This window comes from Falco peregrinus, chromosome W (assembly GCF_023634155.1).
Source record: "Falco peregrinus isolate bFalPer1 chromosome W, bFalPer1.pri, whole genome shotgun sequence".
NCBI lineage: Eukaryota > Metazoa > Chordata > Aves > Falconiformes > Falconidae > Falco > Falco peregrinus.
In genome coordinates, this window is record NC_073743.1 from 8138172 (window position 1) to 8161587 (window position 23416).

At 42.5% G+C, this 23416-nt stretch overlaps 1 protein-coding gene across 2 annotated transcripts in view; it reads right to left on the reverse strand.

Annotated features, from left to right (window-relative positions):
* The window catches only part of LOC129783149 (mitogen-activated protein kinase kinase kinase 1-like), a 100669-nt gene extending 89949 nt beyond the window's left edge, over nt 1-10720 (reverse strand). Inside the window, exon 1 of one of the 2 annotated variants that reach the window (XR_008745134.1) lies at nt 9535-10720. Coding sequence is in view for 1 of the 2 variants with exons in the window: in XM_055792971.1 (XP_055648946.1) it covers nt 9535-9965 (431 nt within the window). In the remaining variant the exon portion in view is untranslated. The remainder of the gene's footprint in view (nt 1-9534) is intronic. The other variant, XM_055792971.1, reaches the window with a different exon arrangement.
* Nucleotides 10721-23416: the final 12696 nt, after the last annotated feature.

Here is a 23416-nt window from a genome sequence, read left to right on the forward strand (position 1 = left end):
CATCCAACCCCCTCTCCCACAATCCTCAGGGCTATTTAACCACTTAGCAGGAATAAGGTACAGCTGCACATCATCCATGTCAATCAACCCACTGCCTCTGAGGCAAGGCCACAGCTGCATGTTATCAATGCTAATCAACCCACTGCCTTCATTCCTCTACAGAGGGGGATACCTCTTCCCCTTCTGTGGTAAAAATCGCTCCTGATTTTTTGGAGGAGTTGCAGAATGTGTAGTTTACAGATGCCTCTGCTAAGAGAAAGGGTAAACAATGGAGATCCCAAGCTGTAGCTATTAATGTAGATGATGACAGGGAAATCATTACCGAAGGTGAGGGCAGTGCTCAAGTGGAAGAGTTAGTGGCAGTGTGGAGTGTGTTTAATAGTGAGGAAGGGGCTAAGACTCCAGTGTACATTTACACTGACTCATTTGCAGTGTTCAAAGGATGCACAGAATGGCTCCCTTTTTGGGAACAGAATAACCGGGAAGTAAACCGAGTGCCAGTGTGGCAAAAGGAGAAGTGGCAAAACATTATAGATATTGCCAAACGTGGGGATTTTGCAGTAGCATGGGTGCCGTCCCACCAGGAAAGGGGTACTCTGGCAGGTGAATGGAATAATAGAGCAGATGAGCTGGCCAGAATTGCCCCTTTGCAGCAGGAAAATCAAACCAGGGAAAACTGGGGCAGACTTTTGGAATGGCTACACATTAAGCATGGTCACTCATGGTCTAATGATTTATACAAAGAGGCACATGCCAGAGGTTGGCCTGTCACTCAGGAAACTTGCAAAGCCAGTATTTCAGCTTGTGAACAATGCAGACTTCAATTAGAGCGACACCCCATGGAAGATTCCCCCCTTCATTTGAGAGATAAAAAGTGTCTCTGGGAAACTTGGCAGATAGATTACATCGGACGGACCTTTCTGAAGGTCAGGAGGGAAGCAGTGTGTATTAGTAGGCGTGGAAGTGATTTCTGGCCTAGTTCAAGCCAAAGCGCTTCCACGAGCAACTGGGGAAAATACAGTGCGAGCCCTGAAAATTTGGTTTAGTTTCCTCCCAAAACCTGATTCCATTCAGTCGGACAATGGCAGTCATTTTACAGCTGACAAAGTGCAGGAGTGGGCGAGGGAAGAGGGAATCAAGTGGGTATTCCACACCCCATATTATCCCCAAGCTAACGGGATAATAGAACAAACTAATGGACTCTTAAAATGATTTCTGAAACCTCACAAGCCATATTGGGTGAAACGCCTTTGGGATGCTGTTACCTGAGTTAATGATCGCTGGGGAATAAATGGATGTCCCTGACTGAATGCTTTTTGTCCTAAACCCCCGACTTTGACCCCAAAGTCTCAGACTCTCAGTACTCCCAGAGAACGAGTTTTTTCTCCTGGACAGCCTGTGTTGGTAGAAATGCCAGCCATTGGAGCTGTTCCTCTCGTGCTCACTGAACCTCTTAATGCTTGGAAAGCCAAAAATGCTCATGGAAAAGAATGTAAGATCAACACCAGGTGGATTACTCCATCCTTCTAATAATAATTTGCTTCCGGTTCCTTTGAATGAACAGAGTCTGTTTTTTCTTTTCTTTTCCAGGTGAGGACTCTGGAGCCTACCTGAAAAAAGAAACACCCATATGAAGCTGCTGATTGTCTGTGAGGCTTCATCAGTATTTGCCTTGTTAATAATTATAGGATGTTTAGTATATCATTGCAGACATTGTTTTGGGCAACCAGTATCGCCACCTTTGATGTTAAAAGAAAACCTTAACTAAAGAAGGAAACCCACAACACACACACACCTCCCCCGCCTTGTTAGTTTGCTTCCCCTTTTCACAGAGAAGTGAATTTGGCTTTCTTTTGTTTTTAGGAAGAAGAAACAAACCACAGCGAGGATACCTACGTTTTGGTCGGCTATAATATTTTTTGTCCTCACTTATGGAAGTGAAGACAGACTGACTCCATCTGATTTTGAAACTAATGAGTATGTTTTGTTAGCCAAATCCTGATGGCCATGGTTATGTCCAAACTTGTAAATGGAAAAATAACACAGGTGGTTGGTATTGCACCAGACAAATGCATAATCACCTGGGGAAAAGCAATACCACCTTTTTTGGCCCTTTGGGAGACCACAACACATCTTATTTGCAACACCTGAAGACTGTGGTTGGACCCTTTGCTACAGGGGCCAAGGCTAAGAAGGGACATTATTGGATTTGTGGACACATGGCCTATACAATGCTACCCGCAAACTGGTCAGGGTTTTGTTATACTGGAATCATTCAGCCTCTATTTTTCCTTCTTCCAGAGGCCGAGGGTCCTCAACTGGGAGTGAGACTTTATGACAACCTGGACAATAAAGGTGTTGCACAACAAAAAAGATCTGTCAAGATTGCAATAGGTGGAACACAAAAGTGGAGCAAAAATGAGTGGCCTCCCAAAAGAATAATAAAACATTACGGGCCAGCCACATAGAATCCCAGAGAATTGATAGCAGGGGGACAGAAACCAATTTATAATCTGAACCCTATAATTCATTTGCAAGCTATAATGGATATCATTTCCAACAAAACAGCTACTGCCATATATATATATCTCCTTAATCAACAATCTCGAGAGATGCGCACTGCAATCCTGCAACACCACATGGTTTTAGATTATCTTTTGGCTGAAGAGGGATGAGTATGTGGGAAATTAAACATTTCTAACTGTTGTTTGTAAATTCATGATGTAGATGAGGTGGTCACACAATTGACCAGAGACATCCAAAAACTAGCCCATGTTCCTGTCCAGACATGGAAAGGCTGGGACATTGACATGTTTTCCTAGCTCCCTGGTGGTCCATAGGTTAAGTTAATTCTATTTTATTTGTTATGTGGTCTTGCTATGCTGATATTTTTTACCATGTATCATTCCAGGATTTATATATTTGATTCAACGTGTTGTAGCTAAGATGCAATTTATAACTACTGTCTCACCCATGTTAAAATAAACAATAACACTATACAATCTGTACTACTGATGGTGTAGTTTGGTGCACAGCATGAATTTGTTTCTTTTACCTAAATTCACGACAGAAGTTTCTAGACCCAGATGGTGCATACCCATTAAGCTAAGGGGGGGTGGAAATCTATTTTCCTACTGTGTATCCTGACCCAGACTTTAACAGAACAGGGCAGCAGACCACATGGACTGCAATCACTTTGCTTTGTGTTGTTGAATTCATGGGAAATAAAGGAATACCTGTATATTTTTGTACCAATTTATTTTGCAACCTTTGTTTTGCTAACTATAGCTGTAATTTTTTGTTATGATACTCATTACTTGCCCTTGCGAACGCACACCTTGTAATTGCCCTTGTAAACCTTTTCTTTCTTCTTCTCCTGAAACCAAGTACCATAAAACCAGGTTGTAACAAATTTTGGGTTTGTAATGTTAGTTTATAATATAGTTACTAGAAAAGTTGTTAGTTATTAGACGTTGTTAATTATTATGATACATATTATCTCTATTCCTTCCTCCTTTCTCTATCGTTCATGCCACCTCAGAGAACAATTCATAAGTTCACAATGTTGAGCCACAGGGTGGGGTAAGATACTGCGCCTGTGAGACCCACCATTGCCACAGCAGATGTGTTGTCTCAACATTGCTATGGCAGGAAACTCATGCCATCACCACAGTGAAGGATCTATACATTGTTAAGGCAGGAAGATAACACCACTGCCACAGAAAAGATTTATGTATACATTGTTAAAGGAGGAAACCGACTGACGCCACAGAGCAACGGGGGAGGCTGATCCTGCAAAACTTAACCAAACCCCTGTGCACGTGCCCAGACTTGGGGTCAGGGGGGTCAAGGTACCTGGAGGCCCCTGAAGAATGTTGGGCATGTACACCATTGTCAGGTGGAAGGTGTGGTTAAAGCAGAACAGCTTGTAACAACTCTATAAAAAACAGAACCAACTAACATTGGACAGAACATTCCCCCACCGGAGTTGGAAATGAATCTGACTGTCGGGACACCGCAGCTCCAGGGTGGTAGCTATTGCTGTGAACTCTTTCCTTCTTTCCTTCCTTCCTTCCTCCCTTGATCTCTTGCGCTCTCTCTCCCTTTGCATTCACAGATTTATTGTTGGGCAAATAAAGTTCCTTAGCTCTTGACTCAGTTTTGAGTCTTAATTCTGTTCCTGAGAATACAAACAGAACCACGCTCCGGTCTCAGACCGGCATGCGACATACCCACAGCAATCAAGGTAAAGGGATGTCGTGGTTTAACCCCAGCCAGCTGCTCACTCACTCCCCCACCACCACCCAAAGGGATGGGGAGGAGAATCAGGAATGTAAAACTCAAGGGTTGAAATAAGAGCCATTTAATAATTTAAACAGAATAAAACAGAAAAAAATTAAACAGAATAAAAAGGAAACAATAATAAAAACAATAATAACAGTTATAATGGAAAGGTGGGGGAAAGGATAAAATCCAAAGGGAGAAAGGAAAACAAGTGATGCACAGTACAACTGTTACTTCCAAAGCAGCTTGAACCCCTTCATAAGCTGCCAATATCTTTCTTTCATTTGGAATGTATGGGCCTCAGATCTTCTATAGTCCCGACTCCAAGATCTGAAGGGTTGACCTCGAGTATCCCCTGGTGCCTTCTACCAGAGGCTCCAGGTAAGGCCATTCTCCCTGGCTGCAGCATAGAGCACATCCCTTACATCTTGCCCAATCTGGACAGGTCCAAAGGCTACTGCTTGAACTATCTCCCGTTTTATTTGTTCAAAGGCTTGTTGCTCAGGGCCCCATTTATATTCATTGTTCTTTTAGGTCACGTGATCAAGAGGGCTTACAGTCACACTGTAGTTTGGAATGTGCATTCTCCAAAAGCTGACAACACCTAAGAAAGCCTGAGTTTCTTTCTTATGAGTTGGTGGAGACATAGCTGTTATTTTGTTGATCACATCCACTGGGATCTCACTATGTCCATCTTGCCATTTTATTCCCAAAACTTGGGTCTCCTGTGCGGGTCCCTTGACTTTACTTTTGTTTTATGGCAAAACTGGTTTTCAGGAGGATTTGTATAATTTTCCTCCCCTTTCTCAAAAACAACTTCTGGTGTATTGCCCCATACGATGTAGTCATCAATGTATTGCAGATGTTCTGGAGCTCCACCCTTTTCTAGTGCAGCCTGGATCAGTCCATGGCATATGGTAGGGCTGTGTTTCCATCCCTGGGAGAGTCAATTCCAGGTATATTGGACACTCTTCCAAGTGAAGGCAAACTGTGGCCTGCACTCCACAGCCAAAGCAATCGAGAAAAACACATTCACAATATCAATAATGGCATACCGCTTGCTTGAGCGACATGTAATATCCTCGTAGAGATACCTTTCCTTCACACTTGACAGAAGTCACTTCCAGAGGCTGATGATTTGTGCTTCTTTTCCAGTTTCCCTGTCAATGCCCCTTTGCCTTGAAAGTGATCCCAGCTGCTTGGCTTCCCTACCCTCCAAATCTATACTATGAGCCCCATTTATCCCAGCATTGAAGCAACCAGGTGATAATGTGTTCACCTGGTTGACAGGCATAATCTTTCCGCATATCCCGCAGTTCACTCAGAGATAGGGATCAGGAGGTTACCTCTTGTTCGCTTTCTTCATCTTGTTCCCATGATGGCCCTGGTTCTTCATCCTTTACCAAACTAGCTGCTTTCTGTTTCTTCTTATCTACAGGTGCCACTAACACTGACACCAGTTTGTCTTCTGCATCACTTGTTTCAGGGGTCAAAGTAGCTGGAACAACCACTGCAGGGGATGGAGCAGTAGCTACAGTTTGTCGCTTAGAATTCCACCAGTTCCAGGACATGAAAACCACATTCAGGATTCCCATCACCAGGTTCAAGACCTGCACTACGGGGCTTCCAGCCGACCAAAGATACTCAGTCTCTCCTAAAATCCTAAATGTTTCATTAATTAGCCCTGAGGCTACTGGGGGAGGCGTGGACCCCACCCATAGGCTGACTCTCTGGGAAAACAAAGCCAAAGGTACAGTTGTTGGCGTTCCCCAGCAGGGGCCACCAGACACACAGAAGCGACAACACCAAGCACTCAGACCAGATTAGTTTCATAGCCAATGAGTCCATCATATTATAAGCCAGTATTATATAGTACAACACTATAACAACTTTATCCCAGGTCCCAATGATAACAAACAACACAACAGGGAACACATACTGTAAATAATCAAGACAATTCAACCTTGGGACCATGGGCAGCAAATTCAAAAGCAGAAAAGCCAGCACTGTAGCCAACGATTGTTAATCTAGAACAATGAATACTTAAAACAATTAACACAGTCTGATTAGACCTGTCGTCATCTCAGCCCTTCCAGCCCCACATTGGGTGCCAAAAAGGACTGTCATGGCTTAACCCCAGCCAGCAACCAATCACCATGCAGCCGCTCACTCCCCCACCCAGAGGGGTGGAGAGGAAAATTGGAATGTAAAGCTCAAGGGTTAAGATAAGAACAATTTAATAATTTAAATAGAATAAAAAAGGAAAGCACAATAACTACAAGTTATAATGGAAAGGTGGGGGAAAGGATAAAATCCAAAGGAAAAGGGAGAAAGGAAAACAAGTGATTCACAGTACAACTGCTCATCATCCGCTGACCGACGCCCAGCCAGTCTCCGAGCAATGATCCCCAGGTCCCAGCTAACCCCTTAAGTATATAAACCACCCATGACGTCCTATGGTATGGGATACCTCTTTGGCTAGTTCCAGTCAGCTGTCCTGGCTGTGTCCCCTCCCAATTTCTTGTGCCCCTCAAGCATGGCAAGGCCTGAGAAACTGAAGAGTCCTTGATTTAATATAAACATTACCCAGCAACAACTAAAACCATCAGTGTCCTAGCAACATTGTTCTCACATCATAGCCAAAACACAGTCCTGTACTAGCTACTAAGAAGAAAGTTAACTCCATCCTAGCTGGAACCACAAGGGAATAGACTCTAGGATTCACTATACTGAGTGAAGAGTGCGCCCCTCTGGAAGAAGGGGAGTGAAAAGAGACCCGACCTTTGAAACTGAAATTAACACAGAATCAGTGAACTGCACCTGGATGAATTGGGAATCAGTAGTTCATTTAGATTGTATACAGGGAGCAATTTTATTATACTCTGTGTTATTAGGAGTAGTAACATTGTATACTTTTAAAGATACAATAACATATTTTTTTGATTATGCCCTTCAGTTCACCTCTTAAATGTCTGGGCAACAGCTGCATGCACAAGTTCAGTATGTAATAAACTGCTACTCGCATACAAATTAGTCTTCCTTCAGCTAGAGCAAGTTAATATTATAATAAGTACATAGAGATCTTTTAAATTCTTTATATGGCCTGACAAAGTAGTACTTTGTCTAACATCTATTTACTGGTAACACAACATACAGAATTACCGAGATACTCTACATGAGCATTTATAGGCTATTTCTGAAGAAAAATCACTATTAATGCTGCTATGCATTTAAATTTATCATGAAGACAGTTGAGAAGTAGATTATCTCACTAAAACACTAAAGAGAAAAGCACTTGGCATTTAGCATTTTCTATGATTTGTTAACACTCCTAGTTGAATGCCAAAGCATTCAGGGAGAAGGGTTTTAAATCACACACACACTCAAAACACTGACTTGTCCAAAAACAAGTACTTATTATAAGCAAAATTGTCCATGTGAAAGGAAAAAATACACAGCTGCTCTGTTATTGCTGCTGTGGGACTGACTAGCAAGGATGGACTCAATGTTTCAGCAATGTGACTTGTAGTGACCTTCCCGAACCTCTATCAAGCCAACTCCCTCTTACTATCACCAGGAGACAGAGGCATTTTAAACATGTTCCAACCCAGATTTTTATTTTCCTTGAAAGCCATAAAACTGGATACAGCCATATTATGAGATACAGTACATTATAAATTCATGACTCAAAGATAGCGCCAGGAGTTATAAAAAAAGCTCAAGATACCTGCTAAAATTCATACGTGATTTTTCCCCCGCCTCCTGAAACACTTGATTTCCTATGAATCCTTCTTTAAATACAGAGACATTTCTTATATGTTAGGACCACACCACAAGTATTTTTACATTGTCCTAGAAATAGGCCAAAATCCATCAGAATTGCTGAAAATTCACGTAAACAGGACACTGGTCTAGAAACCATTTTTTTTTACTGTAGTTCCAAGTCAAGTCAAACTTTAAAAAAAATATCCTTGTGGTTTAACTGCAATAAGACAACTAAAAAGAACACATAAGCCATCTGTTCAAACTGGAACTAGATTTTTCATGAGGTTTAAATAATTAGCCAGAAAAACTGTAAGGCAGCACTAAAATAGATCTTTTGATGTTAATACTAACTCCTTAAACTACACAGTCCATATCATATAAAACCCTACAAGAAATCCATGTGAAATTATCAGTTTCACATCAAAATTACACCGTTACTTCAGTGCCTTACCATACACATACCAGTTAGACCTAGCAAGTACATATTAAAGTTGAAACATGCTCTGAAATACTTAAACTGCTTCACCATGGACATGTTCACTTTCACCCTGAATACTTCCACATATATCAAATAGGCATAGTATGGGCAGTTTTATAAAACCTCAAGAAACTGGGCTTATCAAATAAAACATGGAAGGCAAACATGGACTACAAACAGAAGGGCACTAAATTAAACCACTCAAATGTATCACCTGGACTGAACCACCATAAAATTACTTTCTCTCTGAAAAAGAGGGGACACATGTTTGAAAGCTTTCCTTCCCCCACGGCCTTTACTAAGGATAAAAAAAAAAAAAAAACCACACCCAAAAAACCAAAAGTTCCACAATATCACGATGCTACAAGTCAGAATTAGACTTCATTTAAGTCGTCGTCGTCCCCCAAGAAAAAAAAAAATAAAATTACTCAATTTTGTGCAGCAGATTGCTAGGAAAGCGCAGAAAGCGGTCAGGTACCAGGTGAGCACCCGAAGCAGAAGCACAGTTGACGCTTGAACCACGCCGCGCCCTGCTCTGGCACCGAGGCGACAGAGCTGTAGAAAGAGTTAACAGGCTCTACTCACGCCGAGATCCAAAGGTTGACACATCCGACCCCGGTCCCCGCCACCACCATCACAAACTCAAACTCCAAAACCTTTTGGGACTCCGGCAAAAGTTAAACATAGAAGCACACACACACGGCCCGGCTACTTAACAGCTAATCGCCCACAGTGCAGGGACGCGCCGCCCCGACCCGCTTCTCCAGCGCCGGCTGCTGGGCTCCGCGCAGCCCCGCGCCGCTGACAGCTGCGGGCGACCCGCGAAACAGCCCAGCATCCAGCACTCCCTCAAGTACGCACCAGGTGGCTCCACGCCCCCAGGGGAATGCGACGGACGAGCTGCACACTGCGCCCCAGCACTCCGCGGGCAGCTCCCGTTACCCTCACATCCACTCCCAGCCAGACGCCCGCGGAAGAGTGGGAACAGCCCCACCGCTTCCCCTCACCTCGCGGGGGGACACGGCTCTATCCTTCGCTCCGCGGAGGGGTAGGTCCCCGGCGGCGGCTCCAGGAACTCGACGCAGCGGCTGGGGGAGGCAGTTGGGCTGACGGGGCTGGAGCGTGGCCCAGGCAGGTAGTGGAGCAGCAGCGTCTCGGGAGGTTCCGGTGAAGAGGACGACAAGAAGGCGGCGAGGAAGAGAGGCGCCTCAGGCAGCCGGTCCAGCTCCACACTCCGCACTTTGCGCGGCTGCTTTCGTCTCCAGTCAGAGCACTGCTCGCGGCAGCCACTGCCGCCCGCCTCCCGCAGAAGCCCCCCACCGCTCCCGACGACACTTTCCGTGCCTATGCTGCCCTTCAGGCTCCCGGCGGCGGCGACAGCCACCGCAGTGCTGCCTAAGGCTAACCCCGACGACGAAGTACAATTCGCCGCCGCCATTTTCTCTAGCAAGTCACATAAGGCTCCCGAGGCTCAGAGAAAGCTACTGCACCAACCCACTACGGAAACAGCGTAGGGAGAGGGTGGGAGGCGAGCGCGGATTGGTGGCAGCAGGCAGCGCGGGGCGGGGCGGCCGCCTGTAGGTGCGGCGACCCGCAGCAGCATCTCGTCCGCCCCCATGCAGGTGTTGGTGTCGCGCTTGCTCGCCAGGGGCCGTGCCGCGGCGGGTCGCGTCGCAGGCGGACTCGCTCGGGCCGCGATCGGGAGCTGGCGGTGTTGGATGGGGAGGGTGTCCCCGTCCCCACGTGACCCTTCCTATGTGCAGGACAGCGGCGGGTACTCTGGCAGCCTCGAGGCCTAAAACCGGGGCGTGTGGGTCAGCCGCCTCCCTGTGAGGAACCGGCGCTGTAGGGAAGCCCTTCTCAAAATGTGGGCCGGCTCCTGGTGGCCCCTCGCTCCAGCTCGCAACACCACGTCTATGTGCTCCCTCTCCCTAGCACTCCCAAAACCTCCTCAGGCCATGTCCTCCCTAGGAGCCAGGTGAGAAAGGAGCAAAATCCCTGTAGTGCCTTCCAGTACTGCGGTGAGCCACCTTGAAATTGCTGCTATGCCCAGACTTACCTGCTCATTTGTCTCTGGGAATTAGTATGAAATTCAATACATGTTCTTTCTTGGCAGCCTTCACGTGTTCTTCTCTGAGTCACCCTCACTTGGCAGATGCTGTTTCACCTGTCCTCTGATACTTTTCTATGTCCGTAACTACTTAGAAGTGTTAATGTCTCAGAGTACACCTGTGTGCATATGCATGCACATTTAGTTTAGATTATAGCCTGCCACATACCTATCACTGCAACTGTTTCCCAAGAGACTGGGAGAGAGAAGAAAAGCAGGAGACATCACGTGACCAGAACATTGGGGACATCCAAGTAAAATTTACTTTTGGTCTAGATTTCTACTTGACCACAATTGGGTGGTTTTGCTTTCAGCCTCCAAGCTGTGGAGAAGGGACTTAATTTTGCAAGAACAGAAGGATATACATTGTTATCAGAAAAGTGCTGTTCTGCTGCCATTAAACAAATTACTTATTTGAATGCTGATTTAATCTGAAACTAGGAAAGAAAAACTGACTGTCACTATGCATACCAGGTTGTTTTCAGATTGGTGTGACATTGGATACAGTAGAAAACAGTTCAAAGCACTTTAGCTGAATATCTTAAGCTTATTTCTCAGAATTTGATATGTATCCCCCAAGTCTAATGTTAGCTAAGCATCTTGAAAATTATTTTTAGTATGGTCACTTGCTTTGATCTGAAGCACTAGGAGGTACTTCTCATCCAACTAACAAAAGCATATTCTTTCTAGTCTTACATACGTGATGCTAACCTAGATGTAGCGTCTTTGCTGAAGGATGTGATGAGCAGATTAGAAGACGATCTTTCCTCTAGACTTGCAAGAGCAAAAGCTTGAGGAGACTGTTTCAAATGGTACTCGATATAAACGCAAAATAGTATCAGTATTTATGTTGTGGTTTAACCCCGGCCAGCAACTAAGCACCACCAGCCATTTGCTCGCTCACCCCACAGTAGGATGGGGGAGAGAATCAGAAGAGTAAAAGTGAGAAAAATCGTGGGTTGAGATAAAGACAGTTTGTTAGGTAAAGCAAAAGCCACACATACAAGCAAAGCAAAATAAAGAATTCATTCACAACTTCCTCTCGGCAGGCAGGTGTTCAGCCATCTCCAGAAAGCAGGGCTCCATCATGCTTTCAGGAAGACAAATGCCGTAATGCCAAATGTCCCCCTCTTCCCTCTTCTTCCCCCAGTTTATATACTCAGCATGATGTCATATGGTATGGAATACCTCTTTGGCTAGTTCCAGTCAGCTGTCCTGGCTGTGTCCCCTCCCAATTTCCTGTGCCCCTCCAGCCTTCTTGCTGGCATGGCCTGAGAAACTGAAAAGTCCTTGACTTAGGACAAACATTACCTAGCAACAAATTAAAACATCGGTGTGTTATTAACATTATTCTCACACTAAATCTAAAACACAGCACTGCACCAGCTACTAAGAAGAAAGTTAACTCCATCCCAACTGAAACCGGGACAATGCACATTGCCTTAAGGTCACACTAAATGAATCACTTAAATGGTCTCTTAAGATGCCATGTTCTAACTACTCTTATGAAGGTTTTTCAGTGAAGGACACTGAGAAAGTCAGTTGTGTTCATTGTCATCTTTGGGATAAGCAGGTCATCTAAATATCCTCTAGTAATGTAGAACTCAGGAATGTACATTTAAAGATAAGTTCTGAATTTCTTAGATCCAGTATTTGAGACTTCTTATTTGAAATCTCAACTGTACAGTAAATTAGGGACAGTTTTCTGGAAGATTCCTAAACCAAGCCTTCTTGTCAAAGTTACTAAATGCAGGGAAGAACAGACAAAAGTATGGGCTTTGTAGAAGCAGGATGAGATTAGCTGTGTGCAAATTCTGAAGCAGATGGCTAAAGTGAACTCAAATTATTACCAGTTGTTGGCAGTGTAACTGCATGTACACAGCATCCTCTAGTCTTCAATAAACAAAAACACAAAACCCAAACTGCACAATTATACCTTTTCAAATATTCCTCTCTGCCATAACATCCCATTCACAGAAAGAAACCTACACTTTTAAAGCACTCTAAACAGAAAAACCCCAACTTTAGGAATTTACTAAACACTTATGTGGAAAAGGAATACAGCTTTGAATGACAATTGATTATAAAGGGATACAGAGAAGAAAAAGAGCAAATCTAATAAAACTAAATCTAAGAAATAAGAGCGCATAAATGTCCTTTTAGTATGGCAGAGTCCTAGGGGACACCTCTCCCATTGTGCCAAGGCTCCAACAAGGCTTAAAGGACAAGGAAACGGGAAACTAGAGGCAAAATGTCAGAGTGGCAATGGGGTACTGAGGAATGTGCATGTGTGTCGAGGTGAAATCGTTTCTGGAAAGTGGCTAAGAACAGAGCAAAACATGAAATCCACAGACAGCAGGAGACACCAGTGTAAGAAATAATTAAGTGTAGACAAGTGCTGTCAGCATCCCTGTTAAGCCATGATTTTGCCATTTGAGTAAGGCCAGCACTATTAAGGTTGAGTTACTTTTCGCATAAGATGGGAAGTGGAAAGGACTCACCATTTAGTCATTTAAAAATACATAGCAAGCCTTATAAGAGCTATTTATCGCCTGATTATTGGTTGAAACCCATCTAATAAATTACATTCTGTCTTTGAGCCTTATATTCAACCTATTGTTTTGAATGGATGTTTCTCCACTTTGCCTTGACCGGGGGAGCACAGTGGCAGATGAGAAAATACCTGCCATGCCTCATTCCAGAATACTAGGTAATGTAATACCTGTATGCAACATAGATTTCTGAATAGAACAGAAGCACTGTATAGTAGAGGCTCTACTAGAAGTACTAACTTCTAAAACCATTAATTGAACATGCTGATCGATGTCTGTGTTTTCTTGTGATCTGCTCTTAAAAATTATTTTGTGCTTAATCAATGAGTTGACCTAATTGCAAAAAGCATAAAACTTACTGAAAGACTTAAAAAGATACCGAGTTATCTCTTACACATATTCTTTCTCAGTCTATCAAACTGTTGAGTTCCAATGGGCCAATTTAAAATACAGCTCTGGAGGGTAATATGAGACTCTTAGCAGTTTTCAGTAACCCCATTTCCCATAAGTCATAACCAGTAGCACCCAGGGTTTGTTATGAAACAGAAGCCTTTGGCCTCAAATTACCAACATACAACATTTGGAACATCAACTGTTTTACACAAAGTTCTGTTTGGGAACACACTAAGTTTTTGCAAGCCAAGGAATTTCCTTGTTGCACAAAACCTGTAACAGTATCATGAATAGCCAACAATTTTCAACACACTAGAGATAGGAATCTGTTGTGCCTCTGAATATATAACATAGACACCATCATCCACAAACACAATATATACGAAAGATAACAGTGTTGTGATTTAACCCCAGCTGGCAAATAAGCACCACACAGCTACTCACTCACTCCCCCTACAATGGGATAGAAGAAGAGAATCAGAAGGGTAAAAGTGAGAAAAATCATGAGTTGAAATAAAGACAGTTTAAAAGGTAAAGCAAAAGCCACACACAAGCAAAGCAAAACAAGGAATTCATTCACTGTCACAGCACTCTCCAAACTATCAAGGTGCAACAAGGTCTTTTACCATCTCATACCAACATATTCTTCATGCCAATCCCTCTACTGCTTTCTCCTCATCTCACCTCATCCAGGGCATGTGTTCTCTCTCTCTACTTCTTCCTCTCTCACCTTCTCTTCCTCAGCTGCTCTCTCTTCATTGGCTCTCAACCACTTAACCAGTCACACCTGCACCTTATCTACATTGGTCAACCCACCACCCCTGAAGCCAACCCACAGTTGTATATTATCAGTGCTAATTAACCCAGCTTCATTACTCTACAATTCACCACTTCCCATAGGCAGGCAGGTGTTTAGAGCCATCTCTAGGAAAGCAGGGCTTCATCATGTGTAATGATTGCTTGGGAAGACAAATGCCATAACTCTGAACATACCCCCTTCCTTCTTCTTCCATCAGTTTTTTATTACTGAGCATAACATCATATGATATGAAACATTCCTTTGGTCAGTTGGGATCAGCTGTCCTGGCTGTGTCTCCTCCCAACTTCTTGAGCACCCTCAGCCTACTTGCTAGTGGGGTGGTATGAGAAGCAGAAAAGGCCTTGACTCTGTGTAAGCACTGCTCAGCAATAACTAAAACATCCCTGTATTATCAACACTGTCTCCAGCACAAATCCCAAATAGCCCCATACTAGGTACTATGAAGGAAAATTAACTCTATCCCAGCCAAAACCAGCACATGCAGTCCATAGCTTCTGATTTTGACCAAACATGCAAAAAGTGTTTAAATACTGTATACAAACCGGATTCTCCTTGCCTTGTTCATCTCTGTAGAAAGACTTACCCCCACCTTGATCTTCCATTCATTCTTTCCATTGTGAGAAAAGGAAAGCAAACCTGCTCCTAAGCAATAATTCTTTCCTGTCTATTACTCTGTGTAATGGAGAAGTGAAGCAACTAAATGAGGTGTTAGAGTCTGAGGTCCTTTTCATTCTTGTTTCTTAGGACTTGCTGAGAATCTGCTGACGTCTCTGTTGCCTATAGAAATGCTTTGCCATCTTGCTGATGCTCAGTTATTACTTTGTAGCATAAGAGGTGCACTTATTAGAAGCAATTCCAGCTCAGATATTCAAGATTCTGTATCACTTTTCAGGAGAAAGAAAGCCAGGTAAAAATATAATCTGTTACAGGGAAGTCGCTGCATTTAGTTCAGACATGTGGAATGTCTAGTCTTACTGTTATTTAAGTATCTTTCTTACTGGTTTGCCTATTAATTTCAGCGTGGATTTCCATGGAAAATGTGTTTAAAGATTTCTTCCCTTGCATTTCAGTTCACACAGAACTGAACTCCTGTTAAAAAAATGTGGTTTGGATCCACAAAACTTAAGATTACGTCTTGATCTAGGTGTCAGACACATTATATAAGAAAAGAGCAGTACATAAAGCCTGCTTTTTCTGCCAAAGCACATAATCACAGTTCTCCGTTTTTTTTAAGAACTAATACTGATGTTTCTTCTAACAGCCCTGTACTGTCTAATCACATTCATCACAGTTATCTATTTTCTTCCTGTAACATCTGTTCATGAACTGGGGAACCTTTTGGTCTATCCACCATATGGTCTAAAGTAAAAAGGCGATTTGTTCCTAAAGAATTTGCAATTTAAGTATGAAAGACAGGCAAGGATTGGAGAAATCAGCAAGCTAGACTACAGTCCTGCCTTGACTTTTTTGTCAATAATTTGTACATCTTGCATTAGCTACTAAAATCAGTTAAATTCGTGACCTCAGATAGTTTTTAAAATATCAATAATTTGGATATTCTTCCTGGCTGTGCTACAGAGGATTTTTTTTGACCTTGAATAAGTCACTATCCTTTTGGGACTCAATTTTCCCCAGCCATAACAGGGTAACAAATATATTTACCTACCTCAGGCCTGACAAAAGCCTGAGAGATTTAATATTATTGAGTTTCTAGGTGATCCATTGCTCAAAAGAGGAACAATAATGAAGTGAGGAAGACCTGTTAAGCCTTTTCTCGTATATCACTTGGGAACTGCTACCAAAATTATAGCAGCCGTCAGCTCTTTTTCTTACATTCTTCCAGACTACTAAATTGACAACATAGCTCTCATCCAGATCAGCAGTTACATCTGTTGTAAGCACCACTATCAGTTCACTCTCCAGGAGAAAGCAACTGTACCATTTCAGACCCAGGAGACTAGCAATAGCTTAATACTGCTCTACCACTGATTGTTGTTTCTTTCAGCATAGGCACTTATTATTCCTTCTGCTCTGTGAGACAAAGACACAAGGAATAAGTGCAGCTGTTAATAAACTGTGGAAGCTTTTCTCCACTGGAAGCTATAGATTTCCAAATTGCAAGGGAACAGATGCAAGAGTCTCACTCTTATTTTTGTCTCTAAGGACAATATAACAACTTACTGAAAGGAAGCGTGAAGGGTCAGGATGGAAGAAGGACCATTTCCTCACTGAACAGGACCTCGCAGTTATTCTTTTCCTCTGCCTGCTGCTCTGTCATCCTTCTTCTGCCAGCAGCATAATTATGCAGTGCCAACAATAAACTGCAGTTACCAGAGGACAGTAACATGACAACAGCATAAACATCCAACCATCACCAAACACAAAAACAAGGCAAAGCCTTGGTGTGTCTCAGTATGGCTGTGGGCTGTGAACCAAGTCTCATGTGATGGGTATACTCAGCACATACCACACAAGCTGTATGAGGATCCTGTAGAAGAGGAGCAGACAAGTAATACGGTTTGACAGTTACCTCTGGATAACTGCCTCCCTAAATAATTACCAGATGAGAAAGGAACTGGCAAGAACACCCTCCAAAGAGCACCCTTCTTACTTTCTCCAGAGCCAGTGCATAGGTGATTAATCATTCTTTCCCTCCTTTTTATTTCTGTTAATCCCACCCTGCCCCTCTAGTAATACTGTCTGTATGGTTTCATTCATGATAGCTAGCAGTGGTGGCAGTGCTGTTCCTCTTCTTAAATTCAGCAGGCACACTCTGCCAAGGCCCTCACAGCTGTCAGAGAATAAGAAAACTCAGCAGTAACATTAGTGCCTAGTTCATCATGTGATCCCTTTATGCCAAGACTGTCAGTTTTCTGGCACCATGGCAGAAGCAAATAAAATAGCTTTTTGCTGTAATGATGACAAGGAGTTCACAGATCTCAAAAATAGTTATGGGATCTTTTATGTCCAAACAGAAAGATCTTTATTATACCCACCTTTTATAGAAAAGTCCACTGTGGTGACGCAGGTCAAGGTGGACTGAAAAAACACTATGTCTTTATGGCTGGGTTCGGACAAAATGGCCTTTATTGTTTATACAAACTATTTATATATCTTAGACAGTACATGTGTCAGACCCTGATAGGTTTTTGTGTTCTTCTTCTTGCTTGCTATTTGCTGTTGCTGTAGGTGCCCATATGCTGCGGTTCTAAGTTCCAGTTCTTCACATCCTGTTTACATACCTGACAATTTGTGGCTGTCTTAAAGATACATGACTAAGTCTTTGAAGTCAACTAACTTGTCTGCAGACCTGTTGCACACCCCAACAATTCCCTCTTTTTGTTTTTGAACAGCTAGTACCAGGTTTGTCATGTTCTGCAGGGCCCTTGCAAACACTACGGCAACCAAGGCAATAGCAAACAAACAATACTGCCAACTGAGTGAATGGATGCCCAAATGGCTGATATTTTCTCAGATTATGATAACCTAAAATCCATGCAGCACATATCATCAAAATCCTCACAGCCATGTCCTTGAGCCAACAACAAAAAGCCAATAGTTGCTCTGTTTTCTATGTAATAGTGGCAATTTTGACTCACATTCTTAACTGCCTACCAAACAAGGTGATTTAACTCTTTAATGCTTTCCCTGCTGTTACTCCGGATAAGAGAAGAACCACTGCAATATGTTCCCATCAGTTCCATGAATCAACTACATCATTACATGCTTCATCCAAAGTTATATTGTGTTTAAATGCATTATGCTTATTAGCATGTTCACGTGTTGATTTATGTGGGTGTCATGGTCCCATCATAGCCTCCTACTACATTAGCATCTACTTAAAGACAACTAGCGACATTCAAAGTGCAAACAGTATCAACTTCTGTTGCGTTAACATTATACAGAGCTAATCAATTATCCCAAATATCAAGACTTTCAGTAAGATTCTTCATTCCCCGCATACATTCACTTTTTTGCAACAATGTCTGCAAGTCAGTTTCAAGGAAGGGCACACCAAACAAGGACTGGTTCAGTAAGGAGACCACACATTAGTTGTTGGGTTGACTGGCGGCAGCAGCGCTCCCACGATCCGGCACGCTAAGCTCAGGCTGCACACAGCCAGCAGGTATCCATCGCAGACCTTCATCTGTAGAAACACAAGCATAACCTCTCCCCCAAGTTAACAATTCATGTGGTCCCGGCCAATGCCCAGTACGAGGGTCTTTCATGTGTACTAAGACACCTTTGTGCTTTTGCTGCTTGTCACCAATTGACACAAAATGTCATACAATGGGAGTCACCACATGGTCGGCAGAGCTTTTCAGAAAGTTCATAACATAACATGCTTTCTCTAATCATGCCTCTGGGGTCATTCCCTTCATTCCCCCCCCCCCCCTTTTTTTTTTTAATAGCAAAATACATTTCAACTGCTGTAATACAGTAGATTATAAACAGCTTTTCTGCGTGACAGAACACAGTCACCCCACACTGTGAAACAGCTTTTGCAAGTCCTGTACTACTTTCCAAGCAAATGGTGTGTGAACATGAGGATTACCAGCAGCCGCATCTCCCAATACAATAGGATATGCAAGCGGTTCATCGGTGGAAGGAGTAGGAAGATCAAGGAGTGGTCCGCCTATCAGTTCTACTAAATCCCAGTTTCCCTCTCTTAATGCCCCATCTCTTACAGCCTGCCAAAATCGCAGAGGGTCGCGCGGCATTACTGTACCACTGGAAACAGAATTTTTACCACCTCCAACTTCTTCATTGCCTGTGACTGATAACGTTGTCGTAGTTGGACCCGAATCCAGGTTTTCGGCATTTCCATCCTGCTCAGGCAGGGCCGGAGCCAACAGGGTGGGGGGGAGGGCCGGAGCCGGAGCCGAGGGAGGAAGGAGTGTGGGCTGGCACAAATGTTGGGGGGGTCAGGGTGGCTGGGGTCAGTCCACCGAGGTTTCTGCTTGTTGTCCTTGGAATCGGTATCAAGTATAAGTCGATGCAGTTGGAGAGATTTAGGGGATTCGGGGCATTGGGGAGTGCCGTCTGGTAAGGGACACAGACTCTCCCCCTCCCCCACCCCCTCATCCTCTTGTCTGTATTCTGGAGGGGGATACAGGGGAGGTTTGAACAATGTACCCTCATTCGCATTTTGCTGACTTTTTATGCCCCTACTCCCATTTTGATGATTTTGCAAGCTCCCACTTGCGTCTTGCAGACTTCGCAAGCCCCCACTCACATTTTGCTGATTTTGCAAGCCCCCACTAGCGTCTTGCGGACTTTGCAAGCCTCCATTCACATATTGCTGATTTTGCAAGCCCCCATTTGCGTCTTGATGATTTTGCAGGCTCCCATTTGCGTCTTGCGGATTTTGCAAGCCCCCACTCACACCTGGATGATTTTTGAAGCCCCCTACAGCATGTGTAAGCAGACCCCATGTAAGCATAAGCCCCAAAGCTTCTTTGTCCCCTTTCTTCAGAGCTTCTGACAGTGTTGATCCTAAATTGTCCCAGATCCACACACTAAGAGCAGTTGCTGGGGATGATTCCACTCCATGTGTTTTCGCCCACAATAACATATTTTTTAACCGAAGCCCATCTAAAGTAATTCCACGCTTCTCTAATACTAATTTCCACATTGATAGCACCATGGTATTTTGATAAATGATTTAGTCCCCAAATAGGATTACAATCAAAGTTTGCAATTTATTAAGTGAATAGAGGCAAGCAAACAGCGCTGGGTGCACTGGGAGTCTCTGCTCCACCAAGACGCGCACCGTACAAGATTTATTTTTGGTTTATAATACCTAAACTAATACATATTCATAGCTATTTCTAAGAAAGGGTTGGTTTATGTAAATGGATCCTTGGAATAGGCGTGTACTTCGTGGTGCATGCTCTTTCTATCTCCGAGGGTCTTCTTAACTCCTATCTGGTGGTTGGTGGATGAAGTCAGCAGTCTTCCTCGGCTCACCCTTAGGATGACCCTAGATTTTACGCATGCGCCCTGTAAACTTCTCTTACTTAACACTATGCGGTTAGCAGCCAAGCCAGTTTTAGCCAGCATATCAGGGTGTGTAACCAGATATTCTTTGTGAGATACAGGAACTATATACATTGATCACTCTGCTTTTCTTAAGCGTGTGGTTATACAAGGGTATGTAAGACAGAAGGTTACATTTCATCATGCAGTCCTAGCATTGTTCTATATTGACACAAATCAAATGAACACATTTCACAATATCTTCTTTAGACAACTAAGTCCCCATGTTGTCCCTGGTGGCTCACCTTACCAGCGTCACGTTCTCCCGGGATCTTGCAGCTGCTCGCTGCGCTATTCCACTTCATCAGGCTCCGCCTCCCCAGAAACCCGCTGGTCACAGTCTCAGGATCTGCTCCTGACACCCCTTACTGGGGTCACGTCGGCACAGTCTCAGGGTCTCTTTTTGATATCCTTTACTGGGATCACATCGGCACGTCGGGGTCACCAATTGTGGTGATGCAGGTCAAGGTGGACTGAAAAAACACTATGTCTTTATGGCTGGGTTCGGACAAAATGGCCTTTATTGTTTATACAAATTATTTATATATCTTAGACTGTACATGTGTCAGACCCTGATAGGTTTTTGTGTTCTTCTTCTTGCTTGCTATTTGCTGTTGCTGTAGGTGCCTGTATGCTGCGGTTCTAAGTTCCAGTTCTTCACATCCTGTTTACATACCTGACAATTTGTGGCTGTCTTAAAGGTACATGACTAAGTCTTTGAAGTCAACTAACTTGTCTGCAGACCTGTTGCAGACCTCAAAAGTCCAAATCATATTTTTCCCAAGCTCTTAAATATAAGTTATTCCCTCCAGCAATTATAGCAGGTCCAACAGTACTTTATTGCTTGTGTGCTAGTGACAGTCCATGAGAATGGTGTTTCCAAAGCCATTTAATCACAGTGTCCCAAACTGCCATCTAAACTAAACATCCTCCAAAGCCAGATGATCTGGACATGAGTAGAAGGCATTTGCCTATCCTGAAACAAAATGTTTCCAACATTATATTGCTTCAACAGTTTTATCTTCTATGCATGTATAAGTACATTTAATAAGAACCCAGGAGTCATAAAAACGTTTCCCAGGCAGTTTCTGGAAGAAGAAAGATTGCACCAGAGAATTCTGAGGAAAGTAACTTTTCAGTCTTAGTGTTTAGTTGGCATTAAAACCAAACATCTTACCTTTATATTGCATGAGCAGCTGGCTCCAAAAGAAACATAATTAAATAAAATATATCTTTGCAAAATAAATTTCTTGTCTTTCTTGAGATCTGATTTACTGATAAAAAGATATTTAAAAAAATATTCTATCTATTCCACAGTATAAATCTACTTCTTGAACTTGGTTGCTACTCCTGGGGTTTATTTATCATTCATAGGGCTCTTGCTGCTCTATATCATAGCTTCCTTTGCTACACCCAGTTAATTTACTTTTTTTTATGAAGTATGTAGAGATTAATGAATCTCACCTATCAATAAATCATCAGTAAATAAATCCTCTGCTTCCTGCATACTTACATTTCTTCTCTTGGATACTGAAATCACAGAAAATAGATGTATTAGTTGGTCATCTTTGACATCTACAAAGTTAATTTACATGTAATATAAATACATGTATATACTATAAATATATGTATAACATATATATGCTGCTTCTCTAATAGATTTGGTTTATATATTGCAATTTTAATTTAAGTTTTCATTTCATACTGCTGATGTAACCTAAAAACATTGCCAGGGTACAAAAGTGAGCTGACTTCACATGCTCTATGTGTTTTCTCTATGAAAGGCCTTGAGAAGCAAAAAATGACCTTGACAGATAATGTTTGTGTGGATTTGGGGGAGGGAATTAATGTAATGCTTGCCAAGGTAGGATACATTATTTTGACAGATTGCCTATCTTCCTCATTCTTTGTGGTTTAAACCAAAACTTTTCAGATTTTGAACAAAGGCTTGCAAGTCTTAAGAGCATAAATGACCACTTACTGTTGAAGGTATTGACCATGCAAACCACTTCCTGTGAGTTGTGTAACTGCTTTTCAAGGACGGTGCCTTAATTGAGTTTATTGTGCACGGTACTAACAGTCAGATCACTTCAAAAATACATGTCATTTTTTCTTGAATTTCATTAACAGGTGAACACCACTGAACTGCTGCTGTTAGTTTCCTGTCCTCTAGACACAAGATCTGGAGGTGATTTTAATTACAGATGTCAACACCAATTTCATCATATTAACTACATTAGATAGTCTCCAACATCTTAATCATAAAACTGCATGAACTGTCTGCTTTATGTTGAAAAGAACAATCTTCCTTTTAATTTCTATCCAAGATAAGAATGTGTATTGACATATTTACATACTAGGCACAGAAGTCTTGAGATTATAGCTATTTGTTTGTTCTGTATAATCAGAACAAAGGATCCTTCTTAGGGCAGTAACATACCTTTCAGTCTACAGTAAGAACTACTGTAGACCCCTTTCTAATAACTTCTTGCACCTTGTGGATCATACCCATGTATATTTTAAGTATGGAGAGATACCAAATGTAAAAATAAAATGTGTGATGAAGAAGCTAAATAAAGAAAATAGCACCTCCTCTTATTTTTAAATTTCTAAACGCAAAAGTTTCTGAGTTATTCCCAAATTCCTTTGCATATTCTAACTCCCCATGTTTACTATGAATTGTGACAATATATATTCCTTCTCCTTTTTCACAGAGAACAGATTTCTTTGATTTTAGTTCAGTGAAAGCACTTACACATAATTGCAGCAACATTTTTAAGTATGAGGAAAGCCCAACTATCCATGTCAGCTAAGTCACGGGCAGACATTAGACTCCTTAAACCCTAAGAAAAGGTATCTTTCATATATTAAAACAGCTTCATAGTTCAGATTAATCCTTTATTATTTTATCTCGCCAATTAGATTTTAATAGAGCAGATTGCCATTCACTGCATCATTAATCAGTAGATAATCAT